This window comes from Bos grunniens, chromosome 17, assembly GCF_055505025.1.
Source record: "Bos grunniens cultivar Pamir isolate PY7600 chromosome 17, Bosgru_T2T1.0, whole genome shotgun sequence".
Taxonomy (NCBI): domain Eukaryota; kingdom Metazoa; phylum Chordata; class Mammalia; order Artiodactyla; family Bovidae; genus Bos; species Bos grunniens.
Window position 1 is genome coordinate 63201712 of NC_141181.1, and position 20986 is coordinate 63222697.

The 20986-nt window shown below is 42.2% G+C and overlaps 1 protein-coding gene and 1 long non-coding RNA gene across 5 annotated transcripts; one reads left to right on the forward strand and one right to left on the reverse strand.

Annotated features, from left to right (window-relative positions):
* Positions 1-745: 745 nt before the first annotated feature.
* Positions 746-17758, reverse strand: COQ5 (coenzyme Q5, methyltransferase). 2 transcript variants are annotated; one of them, XM_086348284.1, is made up of 7 exons: positions 17497-17743; positions 14407-14556; positions 10986-11207; positions 3909-4015; positions 2409-2497; positions 1454-1565; positions 746-1369 (listed from the first exon to the last, which is right to left on the reverse strand). In XM_086348284.1, exons 1-7 carry the CDS (start codon positions 17741-17743, stop codon positions 1259-1261), a joined length of 1038 nt encoding a protein of 345 aa, XP_086204410.1. In that variant the 3' UTR covers positions 746-1258. The 2 variants fall into 2 exon arrangements, 1 of the variants encoding a protein (XP_086204410.1); XR_015144652.1 differs by lacking the exon at positions 3909-4015 and having other exon boundaries at positions 17497-17758.
* Positions 17723-20901, forward strand: LOC147355595 (uncharacterized). 3 transcript variants are annotated; one of them, XR_015144658.1, is made up of 4 exons: positions 17797-17954; positions 18576-18687; positions 18814-18852; positions 20522-20901. It is a non-coding gene; the product is annotated as an uncharacterized LOC147355595 (long non-coding RNA). The 3 variants fall into 3 exon arrangements; XR_015144657.1 differs by lacking the exon at positions 20522-20901 and having other exon boundaries at positions 17723-17857; positions 18814-19363; XR_015144656.1 differs by lacking the exon at positions 20522-20901 and having other exon boundaries at positions 18814-19363.
* The last annotated feature ends 85 nt before the right edge of the window (positions 20902-20986 follow it).

Genomic DNA, 20986 nt, shown 5'->3' on the forward strand with positions numbered 1-20986 from the left:
CGTGCTGGGGCAAGAGGGTAGCACATCTGAAGACATTTCAAATAGCCTTGTCTGAGGTCTCTGCAGGACCTCCCTGGTGGCTCAGCAGTAAAGAATCTCGCTGCCAATGCAGATGTGGGTTCGATCCCTGCATCGGGAATATTCCTTGGAGAAGGAAATGGTAACCCACCCCACTATTGCCTGGGAAATCCCATGGACAGAGGAGCCTAGTGGGCTACAGTCCATGGGGTCCCAAAGAGTTGGGCATAACTTTAGTGACTCAACAACAATAGCAAGGTCTCTGCAATTAAACTGCCAGCAACTCCCAGGTTGATTTCTGTAATTTCTTACCAGCCCTTTTCCCACCCTTACCCCCCTGCAAAAAAGAAAACCCTTAAATTTCATCCACACTGAAAATATTTATGGTTTGATTTTAACATCAAATATAGTGGACTATATTAAGGAGATAAGAGCTCTGCCCCGCTCTGCTGAGCACTGGAGGGGGCTTGGCTAGATAGTTACCAAACTTTTTTTTTTGGCTATAAGATCCTTTCTTCAAATGTATTCTGACAAGCTCTCAATTTTTTAGATGTGAAAGCAGAAGTCTGCTGGTACATTTATTCTTTCAACAAGGATTTGTCAAGTTGTTTTCTTCATGACTCGAACTGAGGACACAATACTGGCTTTTGGTGGAAGAGTACTGAATGAATAATGAAGAAAGTGTATTTCTTTCACCTCCCTCAAGAAGAAACTGACAAAATCCACGAAAATTGTAAACTCATTTAGTGTTTCAGTTGCACAGTTCTAGTTGTGATCCTTAGCCCTATACTTTAGGCCTTGGCTTTTGGCCCCAGACTTAGTCCTAGGCTGAAAGGTGAACTTGGGTATAGCTAGCAAGTTTTCTGGTTCAAATCATCATTGGATTCAAATGATTCATTATCCCTCTGGAAGGCAGCACTGGCAGAGAAACTACAAATACACTTCAAAATTGAGTTTTAGTGCTGGTTTTACCTTAACCACATACTGCACACCCAAAAAAAATAGGACTTAAGTAAAAGTACAGACAAATAACTCTGGGAGAAGGCCTGAAGCAGCCCCTAAGGAAAGCTGCAGTCAAGTGACAGGAACTTGGTTCTTTCACTTTGAGATTGGTCACATCAGAACGTGGGTCCAAGGCACATAGCCTCAAGCAGAGATGTCCTGCTGCTGGTCACACTAACTGGATTATCCTCCAGCTCCAGACTTCTGACAGGATGTGACTGGTTCACGCTTCAGAATCTTAACGGAGATAAAGTTTGAAACCAGAGTGAATGGCTACAATGCCTGATGTGAGATTTTCATAAGTCACCTTCTGAAAACCTGCATCTTCTATCATCTCCTTGAATTCCTCCTAAAACACAAAGAAAGATACAGCAGAAATTGACTGGATTTCAACTGTGGAGCCTTGGGTTGTAAGCTATAGATTTTTTTGTACCTGAGATGGGAACTGTCGGATACTCTCTACAAGGTATTGGTAGGACTTCCAATCTCCTGCAATGACTTCTCCCAGGACAGGAATGACCTGGAAGCTATATACATCATAGAGCCTAAACAAAAAGGCAAAAGATTAAGATTAGAACATGACCGTTAATAAGCAAGAAGGTCTAAGCCTGGGATTATAAACTCAAAAATGCCTATAGGGGTCAAGCAAGTACCTGAAATAAGTGACCCAGTTGAGGGTGTGGTGACAGGCACAGTTAGGAAGGTCCAGAAAAGTGGAGAAGGCAATGGCACCCCACTCCAGTACTCTTGCCTGGAAAATCCCATGGGCGGAGGAGCCTGGTGGGCTGCAGTCCATGGGGTCGCTGAGAGTCGGACACGACTGAGCGACTTCACTTTCACTTTTCACTTTCATGCATTGGAGAAGGAAATGGCAACTCACTCCAGTGTTCTTGCCTGGAGAATCCCAGGGACGGGGGAGCCTGGTGGGCTGCCGTCTATGGGGTCGCACAGAGTCGGACATGACTTAGCAGCAGCAGTAGAAAAGTGGGGAAGGGGCAGTTACTACCCAGCTCTGATTATTGCCATGTGGGAATATGGGCTTAACCGGGGTTGCCATATTCCTGATTTCTCAGCTGAAGTTGGAAATCCAAATTTTTATGTAAAATTTCTCAATTTTAAAATATAGACATCTAAGTCAATTTTCTAAAGTAACCATGAGCCAAACAAAATACATATGCAGGCCCACTTGAGTCTCTGGTCACTGGTTTGAGACTCTTCTGGTCTAGGTGTTATCATTCAGAATTGGCTGACCACAGAAGTGGCACTGTCCTTCAGGGACTCAGGGACTCAGAGGTTCCTGCTTAAAGCTACTGGCTGTTTTCTATCCATTTGGGAATGGGAAACCCTTGGCTGGATGGTGAAAATCAAGCCCTGTTAACAATACCAACCTGGAGAGGAGGGGATTGTTTACTTGGCTGAACTCCAGACAGAGAAACCTTCCTCCTGGTTTCAGGACACGGTGGGCTTCCTGTAGTGCCTGAGCAAGACAAGAACAATAGGACACACCCCTCAGCAACCCTCACTCGTCTCTGGAAGGCTGAGGCGGCACTAGCTTCTGTGGGCGTTACAAAGCGTGCTTCCCACAGACCCCGTGTTCAATCTCAGTTGGGAAGCTTTAACAGCAGAACAAACCCAGTTTCCTAAATCTTTTAGCCATTCCGCTGCCCATGACTAGAGAAGGTTACCTGGAGTAATCTTCTCTAGTAACTGACTCAGATTGGGGCAGGGCAATTTTTGAATTACTTCTCAAAATCATGATGGCTATCCCTCTTTGATCCAGCAATTTTCCTTCAAAGAGTCTATCTTACAGAAATGTTTCTACCGTGGAAATGACATGGGGTTATTCATTACAGCACGATTTGAACAGCCTAAGAGCAGAAGCATCTTAATCATCAATGAGAGACTGGTTATATTAGGGAATATATATACAAATGGAATCTATGCAGCTATTTAAAAAAGGAAGAGCCAGAGTTCTTTATGTGCAGACATGGAAAAGTTTGCAGATATATATATATATATATATAAAATTGTTTTTGCAGGTATATTTTTAAGGGAAAAAAGCAATGGGCAAAATGTTTCATATGCTAATATTTTTATTACAAAAAGAAAGGAAATGAATACACTTAATATGCCCAAGACATCTTTCCAAAGATACGCCACTCAGAAATTGGTGACCACAGAGGGAGGACCACTCAATGGTTAGCACACAAGGATGAAGATTTTTTAGGGATATATCCCTTTTGTGCTGCTTGAGCCTTGAATTTATTAAATTTTTTTTTTAATTTACAAAGAATAATAAACTGGCTATAGACACAGGAAAAAAATGAAATTAAAACACACCATAAACAACATCCCACCCAAAGCTGGCAACCAGGCAACTGGAGTCCACGGTACAGAAATGAAACTGGGGGCCTTGCCTGTCATCTTCAAATGTTTGGACAGAATGTTCAAGTAGAAATAAAAGAAGAGCTGCATCAAATTAAGGGCTGAACATTCCCTTCTTCCAACAGAGGATCCGTGAATCTAGCCACCTTCTGCCAAAATAGGGGCTGAGTGCCTTTTCTGGTGTCAGCCTTGGGAATTGCTCTGATCTGTGAACTCTGAGTCAGGAGGCTTCATGGAGAGAGAGCAAGACTGACGGGCTCGAAGATATGAATACCAACTCAAGCAACAAAGGCTTCTATGGGGATCTGCTCTGTGGTTTTGTTTTTTTTTTAATTTTGTGAGCAGGAAAATTGGCAATTAAAAGGATTAAGACCTCTCAGCCTGAAACATTCAACTCAGGAGCTGGGCCCGGAGAAGAATCTCTCCCTTTCCTCATTCACTGTGGAGCCACCCCCAGAGAGCTAATATCCTGAGTCACACCAGCAGATTCGGCCATGGTTAACCTGATCAATGTGTGTGACGTTCCGGATCCCAAAGGCAATGGTGTAAACATCAAACTTGTTATCGTCGAAGGGCAGTTCTTCTGCATCTCCCAATATCCAGGCAAGTCCTGAAAGAGAAAAGCAGTTCTGGCCTCAGCCTGGACTGCTGTCTCCTCTGCACCCAGGGAACTGTCAAACCTGGGAAGAGGGTTGTGGGAACCCCTGAATTTGTAGTCAGCTGGACAGAAGTATGGGTACCCTGAACACCCTGTTTGTGGCTGTCTTGTGAACTGGGGGCAGTCTTGTGGCAATAAGCCCTAAACCTGTGGAATCTGATGCTAACTCTGGTAACTAGTGTTAGAACTGAATTGAATTGTTGGACAGCTGGCTGGCGCTGGAGAATTGGAGAACTGTACAGTGCTGCAGAGTACATCATGAGAAACGCTGGGCTGGAAGAAGCCCAAGCTGGAATCAAGACTGCTGGGAGAAATATCAATAACCTCAGATATGTAGATGACACCACGCTTACGGCAGAAAGTGAAGAGGAACTAAAAAGCTCTCGATGAAAGTGAAAGTGGAGAGTGAAAAAGTTGGTTTAAAGCTCAACATTCAGAAAATGAAGATCACGGCATCTGGTCCCATCACTTCATGGGAAATAGATGGAGAAACAGTGGAAACAGTGTCAGACTTTATTTTTGGGGGCTCCAAGATCACTGCAGATGGTGACTGCAGCCATGAAATTAAAAGAAGAAAAGTTATGACCAACCTAGATAGCATATTGAAAAGCAGAGACATTACTTTGACAACAAAGGTCCGTCTAGTCAAGGCTATGGTTTTTCCAGTGGTCATGTATGGATGTGAAAGTTGGACTGTGAAGAAAGCTGAGTGCCGAAGAATTGAAGCTTTTGAACTGTGGTGTTAGAGAAGACTCTTGAGAGTCCCTTGGAGTGCAAGGAGATCCAGCCAGTCCATTCTGAAGGAGATCAGCCCTGGGATTTCTTTGGAAGAAATGATGCTAAAGCTGAAACTCCAGTACTTTGGCCACCTCATGCAAAGAGTTGACTCATTGGAAAAGACTGATGCTGGAAGAGATTGGGGGCAGGAGGAGAAGGGGACGACAGAGGATAAGATGGCTAGATGGCATCTCTGACTCGATGGGTGTGAGTCTGAGTGAACTCCGGGAGATGGTGATGGACAGGGAGGACTGGCGTGCTGCGATTCACGGGGTTGCAAGGAGTCGGACACGACTGAGCGACTGAACTGAACTGAACTGATGGTGCTGGGGGAACATCACACATGCGGTATCTGAAGCGGTGTCAGAAAACGCACACCTGCCTTCTCCAGTGGATTCCTGGCCACCGTCTTCAGGGTGTCCTTCAGTCCTGAGAATTTGAAGTTTCTGGTGTCCTTGAAGTTTAGAAGAAAGTTTCCCCCAAGGTTCTCAGAGTAGACACTGGTTACTTACTTATGCCTTACTACTAAGTCACTTCAGTCGTGTCCAACTCTGTGCGACCCCATAGACGGCAGCCCACCAGACTCCCCTGTCCCTGGGATTCTCCAGGCAAGAACACTGGAGTGGGTTGCCATTTCCTTCTCCAATGCATGAAAGTGAAAAGTGAAAGTGAAGTAGCTCAGTCGTGTCTGACTCCTAGCGACCCCATGGACTGCAGCGCACTAGGCTCCTTCGTCCATGGGATTTTCCAGGCAAGAGTACTGGAGTGGGGTGCCATTGCCTTCTCCATAGTTATGCCTTACTCTTAACCAATTTTTATCCAACGAGGTGTAAAGCAGTATGCTTACGAGCCCAGGTCCTGGTGTTGCCTGGGTTCTAATGCCAGCTTTCCCAATTATTAGCTATATAACCTTTTTCTTTTTTTAAATAATACAAGTTTTTGAACAGAGTCATTTTTTATTTTTGGCTGTGCTGGGTCTTCGTTGCTGTGTGGGCTTTTCTCTAGTTTCAGAGAGCAGGGGCTACTCTCTAGTTGTGGTGCATGGGCTTCTCACTGTGGTGGCTTCTCTTGTTGCGGAGCTCAAACTCTAGGCTCCCGGGCTTCAGTAGCTGCAGTGCATGGTTTCAGTAGCTGCAGTGCATGGTTTCAGTAGCTGCAGCTCCTGGGCTTTAGAGCACAGGCTCAGCAGTTGTGGAGCATGGGCTTAGCTGCTTCATGGCCTGTGGGATCATCCCGTACCAAGGATCAAACTCATGTCTTCTGTACTGGTAGGCAGATTCTTTACCACTGAGCCACCAGGGAAGCCCCTAGCTATATAATTTTGGATAAACTACGTTGCCTCAGTTTCCTCATGTGTAAAGTGGAGTCAATAATAGTACCTACTTCAGATAGTCATTAGAATTTATTCTAAGTACATAATTTAGCATAGTTATATTGGTTCTACTGGACTCACAGAGAAGCAGAGTGTCTTGACCCCAAGTCTGGTCATGAATTCAGAAAGCACCCAAGGGAGCTGCCTATCAGGGTGGCTATATCCTCCAAGAATCCTGATTCAGCTTCAGTATTATTCGACATGCAGTGAATCAGACACGAAGTATGATTCAGTAGGGAGGCTTCATCAGTTCAGGTCAGTTCAGTCGCTCAGTCGTGTCTGACTCTTTGTGACCCCATGAATTGCAGCACGCCAGGCCTCCCTGTCCATCACCAACTCCCGGAGTTTACCCAAACTCATGTCCATCGAGTCAGTGATGCCATCTACCCATCTCATCCTCTGTCGTCCCCTTCTCCTCCTGCCCCCAATCCCTCCCAGCATCAGAGTCTTTTCCAATGAGTCAAGTCTTTGCATGAGGTGGCCAAAGTATTGGAGTTTCAGCTTCAGCATCAGTCCTTCCAATGAACACCCAGGACTGATCTCCTTTAGGATGGACTGGTTGGATCTCCTTGCAGTCCAAGGGGCTCTCAAGAGTCTTCTCCAACATCACAGTTCAAAAGCATCAATTCTTCAGCACTCAGCCTTCTTCACAGTCCAACTCTCACATCCATACATGACCACTGGAAAAACCATAGCCTTGACTAGACGGACCTTTGTTGGCAAAGTAATGTCTCTGCTTTTGAATATGCTATCTAGATTGGTCATAACTTTCCTTCCAAGTAGTAAGTGTCTTTTAATTTCATGGCTGCAATCACCATCTGCAGTGATTTTGGAGCCCCAAAAAATAAAGTCTGATACTGTTTCCCCATCTATTTCCCATGAAGTGATAGGACCAGATGCCATGATCTTTGTTTTCTGAATATTGAGCTTTAAGCCAACTTTTTCACTCTCCACTTTCACTTTCATCAATAGGCTTTTTAGTTCCTCTTCACTTTCTGCCATAAGGGTGGTGTCATCTGCATATCTGAGGTTATTGATATTTCTCCTGGCAATCTTGATTCCAGCTTGTGCTTCTTTCAGCCCAGCGTTTCTCATGATGTACTCTGCATATAAGTTAAATAAGCAGGGTGACAATATACAGCCTTGATGTACCCCTTTTCCTATTTGGAACCAGTCTGTTGTTCCATGTCCAGTTCTAACTGTTGCTTCCTGACCTGCATATAGGTTTCTCAAGAGGCAGGTCAGGTGGTCTGGTATTCCCATCTCTTTCAGAATTTTCCACAGTTTATTGTGATCCACACAGTCAAAGGCTTTGGCATAGTCAATAAAGCAGAAATAGATGTTTTTCTGGAATTCTCTTGCTTTTTCGATGATCCAGCGGATGTTGGCAATTTGATCTCTGGTTCATCTGCCTTTTCTAAAACTAGCTTGAACATCTGGAAGTTCATGGTTCACGTATTGCTGAAGCCTGGCTTGGAGAATTTTGAGCATTACTTGACTAGCGTGTGAGATGAGTGCAATTGTGCGGTAGTTTGAGCATTCTTTGGCATTGCCTTTCTTTGGGATTGGAATGAAAACTGACCTTTTCCAGTCCTGTGGCCACTGCTGAGTTTTCCAAATTTGCTGGCATATTGAGTGCAGCACTTTCACAGCATCATCTTTCAGGATTTGAAATAGCTCCACTGGAATTCCATCACCTCCACTAGCTTTGTTCATAGTGATGCTTCCTAGGGCACACTTGACTTCTCATTCCAGGATGTCTGGCTCTAGGTGAGTGATCACACCACCGTGATTATCTGGGTTGTGAAGATCTTTTTTGTACAGTTCTTCTGTGTATTCTTGCCACCTCTTCTTAATATCTTCTGCTTCTGTTAGGTCCATACCATTCTGTCCTTTATAGTGCCCATCTTTGCATGAAATGTTCTTTGGTATCTCTAATTTTCTTGAATAGATCTCTAGTCTTTCCCATTCTGTTGTTTTCCTCTATTCTTTGCATTGATTGCTGAGGAAGGCTTTCTTATCTCTCCTTGCTATTCTTTGGAACTCTGCATTCAGATGCTTATGTTTCCTTTTCTCCTTTGCTTTTCACTTCTCTTCTTTTCACAGCTATTTGTAAGGCCTCCTCAGACTTCATAGGAGGCTTCATAGAGGAAGGTAAATGGAAATAATCTTCCTGTGAGGCACACTAACAGTATTTAACAAGAACCTCAGCAATGAGCATGCCCTTTAACATAGCCATTTGATTTTTTGGAGGAAATTTTTCAGAGGAAGACACTAACAACATTATCATCAAAGCTACTGCTTACTAAGCCCACGATGACGAGGTCTATGTAATCACTTTACATACATTAGCTTCTACAGGCCCTCTGCAGTGAGAATGCAGAGTCTTAACCACTGGACCACTGGAATTCCCAGGAATATTTCTTTTTAAGACTTATTTTTTTTTTAATGTGGACCATTTTTAAAGTCTTTATTGAATTTGGTTACAATATTCATTGTGTTTTATGCTTTGGTTTTTTTGACTGTGAGGGGCATGAAAGAATCTTAGCTCCCTGACCATGGATCGAACTCCTACCTCCTGCATTGGAAGGCAATGTGTTAACCCTGGAGTACCAGGGAAGTCCCCAGAAATTTTCAATAACATGGAAAAATCTCATGATACAATGCTAAATTAAACAAAGCAGAATACTAAATTATATCTCCAAGATGTTGTCAATATTATAAAAAGGAAATGATTAGGAAAAAGCTAGGGAGCAAATATACTAAAATACTGAGGGTCATCTCTGGATGCTGGAACTATGGTTAATATTTACCTCTTCATAATGTAACTTTTCAAATGTTTGATTTCTAACATCCCAAATTTTCCCAAATATATCACTTTTATAATCCATCAAATCTTTTTAAGGTTTCTGCCCTCCAAACTTCTACTTTGGGAGGAAGTGCTGCATGTAAATACAACATATAATGGTGCTACACACAAAAATGCCTTTCTACATTAACTTTTATAGTTATTAAATAATTTCTAGGATCCTTCTATTTAGTTTCAAATTTATTTTGGCATGATATGTGTTGCAAAGGCATTATTATTGGAGACTGGTACCTTGTAACTCAGCTGGTAAAGAATTTGCCTGCAATGCAGGAGACCCTGGTTCAATTCCTGGGTCGGGAAGCTCCCCTGGAGAAGGGAAAGGCTACCTACTCCAGTATTCTGGCCTGGAGAATTCCAAGGACTCCATGGGGTCGCAAAGAGTCGGACATAACTGAGTGACTTTCATTTCACTTTCAAAGCAGAGGAAAAATAAAACCAAACTCTGCAGCACCTAATGATTCCTACACAGGTGGATCTGTCTTGGCTGTTAGGAGACTCTGAAAGGCAAGCTATGCTATGGCAGAGATGATTCCAGAAGTGGAACGTTACCCATCATTCCCATCTTTGTTCTCCACTCTTCATGGCTGAGCACCAGAGAGAAGGGAAACACGTTTCTCAGTAGGAGTAAGAACACAGTGCCTTTGTCTAGAAACACTAGTGACTGTCCGCCTTCTGATCAGTGCTGATGGTTAACAAAAGAGCCCTTCATCTGGGGGGCCAAGTGGGCTGCAGTTCGTCTAGGCAGCTCGTTCTGGGGGTGGAAGTAGGAGGAGGAAGAATTAACCTAAAACAACCACAGACACTCGTGGTGGGGAGTTGGTGGGAGAGGAGAGAAGTGCTGATGTTGACCCGAGGGACTTGGGTTCTTTGTTGGGTACCACTGCCTCTCACTGGGGCTGCCTGCAGTGCTCGGCCAGTGTGGAAGAGGGCAGTACAGTGGCTCTGAAAAGCTGGGTAAACGTGCTGCAGCTGCCAGATCAATACATCTACTGGGGCAAAATACTGGGGGCAAAAGTATTTCAAAATATAAAAAGAGAAAGCCAAATGTAAAATGTGTATCTTTAAGCTAGAGCAGAAACTGTCCATTTGGGAGCTGCAGCAGCTGCCTGGAGATAGCCAGTCACTTTCCCCTTGGCTGAAGAGCAGACCGTGCGAGGGAAGTTTGAAGAGTACCATTTACGGGTGATTCTTCAACAGCATCAGCTGCGCCCTCTGAGAAACCCATGCTGAAATAGAGATAGGAGGGCAAAGTTTTCTTTTCTGGCGGGGGGGTGGGTTGGTTGGGGGGTGACGGGAGATACCCGGAAAAAAAATAAAAAGAAGAGGAAGCAAGGATGTGTGTGGGAAGAGCCATGAGACCTTGACGCAGATCTGAGAAAGCCCCAGCCAACCCAAGAGGGGGTTCTGGAACAAAGACTGCCTGTGAAGAGAGCCCACATGGCATATGTTCAGGCCTGGGTGCCCCATGGATCCTTGGTCACTGGCTGGGTGCCACCAGGTTGGAAAGCTGAGGCAGAGCTTAGTTTTGGGAGGGGGATGAAATGGCTCAAGAATAGGGTGCTGGGGTCATCAGAGAGCTGCTGGGAATTGAAAGCCAAACTTCTGTCTCAGGGTCCAAGAGCTGAGACCCAAAGAGTCAGTCCACATTTCAGATCTGCCATTTAAACTGCATGACTTGAATAAGATACTTAACCTCTTTGGGTCTGGGTTGTCTCCTCTGTCACTTGAGGCTGGTAACTGGTTTCTGAAATAACTTATGCAATAGTACACATGCTAGACTCGGCCCCACAAAGTCCACTCCTATGTATCTATTAGTTTCTGAAATCTGGAAAAGAAAGCACTTCAGCACTGTACACATTCCATTTATAAACATCTCCTCCAGGTCCACTTTCTGCAGGACTTACCAGCTTTGTATCCTTGAGCACGGGCTTTCTGTTTTCCAATCTTTAGCATCTCCTTGTTGATGTCACAGACCATGACATGAGAACCACCCAAGGAATCCTCTTCATTCTGGTACTTTCTGGCAATTTCTTCCCAGGATAAATTTTGTTGGGCCCTTAGCTGCCTCTTCTGCTTTCTCTGATGCTGCGCCTGAACATAATTAAGGAACCGGAATGCAATGTCACCTGTGGGAAGCCAACAGGAGGAAAGATCAAACACAAACACAACTGCAGCATTTCTTAAACCCAAAAGGAGAAGCAAAGATACAGGGGTTGAGGAGTGTATGAAAACTGAAAGGCTGTACTCATTTCAATAGTTCATTTTGTTTCTAACAGCAATTTTTTAACTGCTAAGATTCTTTAAATAAAAAACCTTTAAAAACTGCATACGTAATGCATGGACACATTCTTACTCTAAAAGGCTCAATACTTAAATATATAGAATAAAACATGAAAGTTGCCATCTCCACACTCTCCAGACATGACAAGTGGGAAGAGCTGAGTGTACTGCTTCCTAGTCTTTTTCTAATAATTTTTTGACAGTAACATGAAGGTATACTCACAAGCAACAACAACTCACTGCCCCACCACTCCCCATAACCAGCTCAGTTCTTTCCCAATCCCTTTAGCGGTTTCTTCTGTTGGTTACAGCTATTTCTTTACTCACAAAATTTATAAAGCTATCCTGCCCCCATCTCTGCTTGCCTCTGTCCTCCCAATATATTTATATCACTTTTAATAGTTCCTCACAGATACCTGTGTAACCTAGAGTAATAAGCTAATCTATATTTTCTTTTTTTTTAATTTTTATTTTTTAATTAGGGGTACAGTTGATTTATAGTATTTCAGGTATATAGCAAGATGACTCAGTTACACATATATTTTCATTTTCAGAGTCTTTTCCATTATGGCTTATTACAAGATATTGACTATAGTTCCTTGTGCTATATAGTAGGTCCCTTTTGCTTATTTTATATGCAGTAGTATATATCTGGAGAAGGCAATGGCACCCCACTCCAGTACTCTTGCCTGGAAAATCCCATGGACAGAGGAGCCTGGTAGGCTGCAGTCCATGGGGTCGCTAGGAGTCAGACACGACTGAGCGACTTCACTTTCACTTTTCACTTTCATGCATTGGAGAAGGAAATGGCAACCCACTCCAGTGTTCTTGCCTGGAGAATCCCAGGGACGGCGGAGCTTGGTGGGCTGCCATCTCTGGGGTCGCACAGAGTTGGACACGACTGAAGCGACTTAGCAGCAGTATATATCTATTAATCCCATTCCAAGTTTATCCCTCCTACCTTGTTTTATTATTCCATCAACTATAGATAGTAACTTTTGACTCCTTTCAACCTTCCATTTTATATATATATATGTGTGTGTGTGTGTGTGTGTGTATGTTCTGTCAAGCCTGATAACATTGTATTTGTTCTATAGCTCTAAGTTTTCTGTGCTTTGTTGATGGTTTGAGTTTAAAAGCAGAAGATCAAGTGTTTACATTATTGTGACCATGTCGTAAATACTGTTTAGGCAAAGCCAGTGCTTTCAGGATCATATTTCCTTTTTTATAATGCTGTTTCCTTGTCTTTGTTTTCTTTTTTTTTTTCCTTGTCTTTGTTTTCTTCTTTGTTTATTTCTTGTAAGAAATACAGCCTTAGGTTTTCCATTTTCTCCATCCAATTAGGTATTCTTCAGTCACTTTCCTATAAATTTAAATATAATTATATGTACTCACATGAAACAACTTAAAAACATAAATGAGGGTTAAATTATATCCATTGTATATAACTTTTCTTTTCCTTCCCACTTAATATGTCCTTGATACTGTTCCATCAGTATTCATAGGCTTTTCTCATTCTTTTAAATAGCTACCTAATATTAATATTTTATAGTATTGATGTATCTTAAAGTCATTTTTCACTGAGGTAGAAACAGGTTACTTCCAACTTTTCACTATTACTAAAAATTATGTAGTGTGAGCATATTTGTAACTGTATGTTTTAAATGTCTTTTTAAATGTATGGGCTTACTTTTTAATTGCATTTTCTAAATGGGCAGTTGTTGGCATGTGGTAATGTTACTGGCTGGGATGCACTGGAGGTAGTGGCAGCTCTGAAACTTTTCTGTAGCTGTATCTCTGTGCAAGGTTTTTTTTTTTTTTTTTTTTTTTTCAGATTAAATGTCTAGAATTGGAATTGTGGGATCCTAGACTAAAAAGCATTTTAGATTTTGATAGATTCTGCTAATGTCCTCTACCTCACTTTCCTCTGTGCTTCTTTTTGGGGAGAGGACCACACCAACAAAGCCAAACATAAACATGGACATTATTCTATTGCAATTTATTATTATGTATTATTCTATTAGTATAGATTATTACATTATTACATTATATGACATTTTCCTCTCCAAATGCCTAGTGTGCACCAGGAGACAAAGGACCATGCATAAATAAAAAGAGGCTTTTTTTTCCAATAAAAAAGCTTTCAATATCTGATATGATAGTACATTAGGCAGAAAAGGCTGCCTTGAAAACTTATATGATAAAAGCCCCTCCCTTCCTCAGCAAAGAAAGACAGCAAGTGGGCTAAAGGTTAAACAGAAAGCAAAAATAGGTGTTTAGATGGGGAAAGGACACTGGAGGAAAAAAATTGCTCAGTTTACTTTGTAATCCTCTGAATTTTAGAAAAATGACAGGTTTTGCCAAATATCAAAATGGCAAAACTAATACAATTATATAAAGTTTAAAAATAAAATAAAATAAAAATAAAATTTAAAAAATAAAAATAAAAAACCAAAAAAAAAAAAAAAAGTGCAACAATAGAGTAGATAAAAAAAAAAAAAAAGAAAAATGACAGGCACAAAGTTGATATTCTGTGTTTTTGATTGGCATTCAGTAGGGCTTCCCTGGTGGCTTAGTGGTAAAGAATCCACCTGCCACTGCAGCAGACAAGAGTTCACTTCCTGATCCTGGAAGATCCCACATGCTGTGGAGCAACTAAGCCACAACTATTGAGCCCATGCTGTAGAGCCAGGGAGCTGCAACTGCTGAGCCCACGCACTACAGCTACCGAAGTCTGTGCACCCTAGAGCCTGTGCTCTGCAACAAGAGAAGCCACCACAGTAAGAAGTCCACGCCCATAGCTAGAGAGTAGCCCCTGCTTGCTACAATTAAAGAAAAGCCTGAGCTTCAGTGAAGACCCAGCACAGCCTAAATAAATAAAACTAAAATAAGAAAAAAGGAAAGAGTAAATCTTTCTGAGAAGTGTATTGATTTTCAATCACCATGTTCAGCCTAATGGAAGGTGAGCTAGCTCATTACAACAAGAGAAACTAGTTTTTATGAAAAGAGTTCAGTGTTACCCAAGGAGACCAAACTGGACATTACCTGTGCCTCCAGCAACATCCAGAAGCTGGGTCCCAGGAAACGGGCGCATCTTCCAGAGCAGCAAATCCTTCCAAACACGATGGATACCGAGACTCATCATATCATTCATCACATCATACTTCTTGGCCACACTTTCAAACACCTGATAGACTTGACATGAGAGAAATACAACATGACTGGGCTACTAATAATATTAACCTGGAAAAGTCCTAAATGTAAGAAAGTTCCCCGTTCCCCCATAAAATTAACTATCTGCAAGGTGGAACCAAGTCATAGTGCTTATGCCCAAATCTGCACATTACCGCTTTAAAAAAAAGGCTTAACTAGGGACTTCCCTGGTGGTCTAGTGGCTAGGACTCCACACTCCCAATGCAGGGCACCCTTGTTTGATCCATGATTGGGGAACTACGTCCCACATGCCACAGCTAAGAGTTTGCATACCACAAGGAAGACGAAAGATCCTGCCTGCTGCAACTAAGACCCAGTGTATCCAAATAAATAAAGAATTTAAAAAGGCTTAAACTGCTTCAAGTAAGAAATAAGTCAACCTCTTTTCTGTTATCTTAGCTTCACATAGGACCATTACCTTGCAATAATGCCATGCACATACTTAGTAGTAAATCGCTTTCTTTTTTGGCCATACTGCATGGCTTGCGGGATCTTAGTTCCCTAACCAAGGATCAGCCCCAAGCTGAGTCCTAACCACTGGACCGCCAGGGAGTTCCCCAGTTTCCATTTCTTAGAGGAAGGGGTGGGGGGATTGGAATTTTTCTAAAAGTATCATAATTAAAGACAACAAAATCCATTAGAAAGACATGAAAAATGGATGGGAAGACCTCAGCTCATCTCTGCCTGTGTCACTGAGAAAAACCTCAGGTTCAACTTGGTGGGCAGATGAATGGCAGGACGTGAGTCACGGCCAAGTTGAATTGTAGAAGGTTCTCATGACTCCACAGGACCAAGGAAGAATGTGGAATATGGACTGGCTGAAGAGTTAAGGGATTTACTATCTAAGATGCTTCAAAGCACAGGCTACATTTAACTTCTTTGCATCTCCATTTCTGTTCATCAGATAACAATATCAGTGCGAGCCTCCTACCTACCTGCCAGAAGGACTGAATCAGGTAAAGAAGGGGAGATATGTTGAGTTCCTCAGATGAAATGTGCTGCTAAGACCCAAAACATTACTGTCCTCTGCTGAATCAGCAGACAATAGAGCCCTCCTCCTTTCACTCAATCTTGAACACCTATTCTCAATCCTGGGATCTTATAAGCTTGCTCTTTGCTTTTGAACATCTGGGATATTTAGAGGGACACTGAGGCTCAACCCACTGAGTATAAGCCCTTCTTGCTTTATGTGGTTCTAATATGCAAGAATTTCAGTTATTGTGGTTTAGTTCAATAACACCAGTCCTCTAGCAACATCATTCAAATACAATGGTATATTAACTGTGAGTAGTTGCATAAAGTACAAATCTTGCTAGTAGTCCTTCAGTCCACAAATCATGCATAAATAAGAGATATGCATCACGATCAGAAACCAATTAGGTCACTTCTCTCAGAGTCTGTAGGGGGTTGGTCACTATACATCCCTTATTCACATGCAGACAGCAAAGCATGTAGCTGTTTTACCTTCTGATCTCAGTTGTGAATCTCTGTAGCATTTTACAAAACTAGATAACTGAAAGAGGAAACTGGGCTACAAAAATGAAAGTGCAACAAAATAATGAAAAGGGATAACCTTAGAGGTGAAATTTGAACAGAATGTCAATGGAATCATAGGAGAAACATGACCATGGGGATGTTGATACTGCCACCCCAGACATTTTGGAATTGCAGCCACAGGAACTTTGGGAAGATGAACTTATGGCGTTTACTATCATTTTACCTGGCTCCACTTATTTCACCCCACAATCAGTTATCAAGCTCCTAATGTGCATCAAATGTTGAGAACACAGTTATGAATGAGTCTTAACTTTCTGGGGATTCACAATGAAATGTGTTAATTTAAATTTGATATTCAAGGAATTATAGTAGAGCTATGTATTTAGTAAGGTTGAGGTGGAAGGTAATACAATATACTAGCCTATAAGAGGATCAAAAATTCAATTGTAGGCTCTTTTTGTTATTTCCTGGGTGACTACAGGCCAAGTTAAGGAACCTCTCAGAGCCTCACCTTATCTATCTGTAATGTGAGCATAATACCTTTCTCATTACAAATGGTACAGCTGGAATTTTAAAACAGGTCTTTTCCTTTCCCAAGTCTTATGGTGAAAACAAAGAAAGTGCTGAACAATATCTAACACTTATTGAGCAATTATGAAGTGCCAGGCATTATTCAAAATTCTTTAGTGTGTGAAGTAATATAATCTTCACAAGAACTCCATGAAAGAAATTACTATCTTCCCTATCTGGCAAATTTGGAAGCTGAGGCACATATTAATAGATAAAATAGTCTCCTCCTTTCTTTCTATAAAAGACGGCCTATCCCTTTAGCAAGAGATTAACAATATGGGCTCAGTAGTCAGACCGAACTAGGTTGGAATAGCAGTGCCACCACCAGTTAACTACGTTAAACTGGGCAAGGTTCTGCTTAACCTTTAAGTCTCTATTTCCTCATGAGTAAGATGGAATAACAATACTCACCATCAGGAAGTTGAAATGAGAATTGTAAATAATGTCTGCACACTGCCTGGCACATCATAAATGCTCAATTGAAGGGGTTCTGAGATAATTGAAAAGAGAAGGCTCTAATTTTGGCAGAGACAGACTAAGGGTACTCTTTGGAGGTCAGGACTGCACAAGTTAATGCATCAGAGGCGCGTGCGTGCGTGCTAAGTGGCTTGAAGCAGTCGTGTCCGCCTGCCAGGCTCCTCTGCCCACAGGGATTCTCCAGACAATAATACTGCAGTGGGTTCCCTTGCCCTCCTCCAGGGGATCTTCCCGACCCAGTGGATTGTTTACCACTAGCGCCACCTGGGAAGCCCCTCAGCGGAGCTCACAGGACGTTAAATCAATCCTTGGTTTGGGCAGAAGAAACTAGACCATAGACGGTCAGATCCTTCCCATTCAACTTCTCACCCCTTTTACCTTTGCCCCCCTTCTCCTCTTCCGACACAGTCTCAAACCCAAAGTGCGTTTCGGTTGCCTCCTTCTCTTGGGACAAGAGCCGTGCACCCAGGGGGCCCCTGGGCGAGGAGCTACGAAGCCCGGGGAGCCTGCAGCCCGACACTGCCCTCGACCACCCACAGCCGCAGAAGCTCCATAGAGCCCAGCTCCTGGGGGCTGCCATCTTGACAGTCGGGTGACCGCTGTCAGACAGGACGTAGCGTAGCATCGCTAGATGGCTGACGGCGGCCGACCGGAGACATTATTAGCTGAACGCGTCTTGAAATCTGATGCTAAGTAGCTCTGCAGGATCTCTGGGATCCTGAGGCTGTTTAGTCTTTGAGTACGCGAAATCCCTTTTTCTCTGTCTTTAAATTAAATATAGAATTCACAAGGAATCAACGGACCTTAGGGAGAGCCCCAGTCACTTCAGATACCAGGTCTCTGAATCCTGCCAATCTGTAGTGTGTTAGTGTCGCTCAGTCGTGTTCGACCCTGCGATCCCACGGACTGTAGTCCGCCAGGCTCCTCTGTCTATGGAATTCTCTAGGCGAGAATACTGGAGTGGGTAGCCATTCCCTTCTCCAGGGGATCTTCCCAATCCAGGGATCAAACCCCCATCTCTTACATGTCCGGATCGAATCCGCGTCTCTTGCGTCTCCTGCATTACAGGCGGATTCTTTACCATCTGAGCCATCAGGGAATCTCATTAGTAGATTAGTAGATTAGTACTACTAATCGGTAGTACTAACTCTGGAGATACCAGGTAGCTCCCTTTTTCCGGTGCGGAAGAGGGCAAAAGGAGCTTTTGAATCAGTAAATGACACTGGGCATGGATTCTAGGAATCTTTTTGATCGAAATTCTCTGGTGATTTGTATGAGAGGGATGTGCAGAATAATCTTGAGAAACTTGTGCTAGATTACTCTGAATGATAGACATAGGAAAGACAGTTCTCTGGTCTTTCCATCTTATGAACCTAGGAAACTCATAAATGGGAAGGAAAACTCTGGTATGTATTTAACTTACTTTTATTTATTTACTTTTTGGCTACGCCCTGCAGCACGCAGGATCTTAGTTCCTGGACCTGGGATCCAATCTGTGCCACCTGCAATGGAAGCTGGATTCTTCACCACTGGACCACCAGGGAAGTCCTTCTGGTATCCATCTATTTAGTAAGTCACAACCAAGCACCATTCAGCCTGTCTCCTACTATCACAAAGCTACATTTCTAGCTCCAGCTGGCACACAATGAGTGCTTTACTGTAACCTCAGACTTTCCCATTATTTTCTATGGAAAGGGTAACGTAGACCATCTTGCGGAAAAGAAGATGGAGGTGGTGAGTTTTATTTGGATTTCTTTGTGTTTTTGCTTTACTTCTCTGCAAATATATGTTTCCAGTAAATGTTTCACAAGGAGAAAGTGCCAAGGCCCCTAAGAAACTACTTTGAAAGTGGAAAATCTTTTCTTGGCTTAATGTAGCCTAACAGATGGACACCTACTGCTTTATTTGGGAACAACTGCACGGGGCTTTCTCTCTTTTTCTCACTTTTAAGAGTGCTAGAAGAAAGAAATGATTTACTCATGTCATCAGAGTTCCCACATCTTTGTTAAAGGAAATAAAAAATCACCCAGGAAACTTAGTGTATCTTCCAAATCTAGTCATACATAAAAATGGACTTTTAGGATTTTCTAGACTTAATTTGATGCATTATGTAGCCATTCTCTCATTTCAGTATGATTTGTGGGGGAAAAAACTGGAAAAGAAAAAACAAGATAAGGACTGGTGGAGGGCATTTAAGAAACATTAAAAAAATTTGAGATTAGTATCTAATTTCTTTTATCCCAGCTAAAACTGTTAAGTTCAAGAAATTGACTTCTATATACTTATTCATATTTTTTATAACATATAATGATTAAAAAGAAGCCCCAAAGGGCCTAATTAGGAGATGTCTAGGATTTTGTCTGTTTATTAATTTGTTCATGTATGACTGCTGAAATTCCACTCATCTTTCTATGCTCAGCTTAACTAACATCACCTCTGGGGAAGCCCTCCTTTACTCCTCCTACCTTTTTGTACTTCTCTGCTTCAGGCCTCTCCTCTGGTCAGCATTTTGTGTTAACTTTATTATAGTCCTTATCACATTCTCCCATTAGCGTATTTTGGAATTCTTTGTTCTCAGCACAGTGCCTGGCATATAATAGGTTTCTAACTAGCTAAGGTTAACCTTATTTACTGTTATAAGAGTTATTTATCTTTTTCACAGTGTTTTTCTGTGATCCTTTGAATCTAAAAATGCTATGGTTGGAAGGAATCATTTATAATGTTTCAAAGTATGGGTGGGTGTCATATGATTTCTAAAATACATATATAATTTTCTAAGTCTCAATGTCCTTATCTGTAAAAGGGAGAACTGCTTATCTTACAGGTAGTTGAGAACTTCACTTATTAGCTGTATGATCCCATTTCCTCGTCTTTAAGTTTGAGTTATTGTGAGGAAAGATGTGATAACTTCATATAAACTTCACAGAGCAGTGTCTGCTAATAATAAGCACTCAATGATAACTATTAGGGCTTCCCTGGTGGCTCAGATGGTAAAATGTCTGCCTGCAATGAGGGAGACCCCAGTTCAATCCCTGGGTTAGGAGGATCCCCAGAGAAGGAAATGGCAACCCACTGCAGTACCCTTGCCTGGAAAATCACATGGACAGAGGAGCCTGGTAGGCTACAGTCCATGGGTCCCAAAAAGTTGGATAACTATTATTATTAACAACGAAATGAAATATTAACAATGATTTATATTAATAAGTGACAATAAAATGAAGTAATTGTACGAGGAAGTGATATTAAATGTAAGGTATTGTCATTATTGTCACTATTATTATTATTAGGAGACTGAATAAGAGCCATAAATAAATTGATATTAATATTAGAATAAGAACTATAAAATAATGAGCCAGTAAAGGAATTCCACAGGTAGTCCGATGTTTTGATGCATTATTATAAGGACTGATGCTGAAGTTGAAGCTCCAATACTTTGGCCACCTGATGCAAAGAACTGACTCATTAGAAAATACCCTGATGTTGGGAAAGACTGAAGGCAGGAGGAGAAGGGGACGACAGAGGCTGAGATGGTTGGATGGCATCACCGACTGGATGGACATGAGTTTGAGAAGGCTCTGGGAGTTGGTGATGGACAGGAAAGCCTGGCGTGCTACAGCCCATGGGGTCGCAAAGAGTAGGACACGACTGAGCGACTGAACTGAACTGATTAGTAGTTTATATTATTATTACGTGCATTAGTGTAATAAGACTAAAACCTGGACTGCAAGTCCAACCACGCTGTAAGTTCTCTCACACAGCGAGGAGGAAGGAAGAAAAAAAGAATCATTGGACCCGGATGTAGACAGAAAACTACATCTCCCAGCATGCTTCACTCTCACACCTCCACTATATATATAGTCCATCCGGG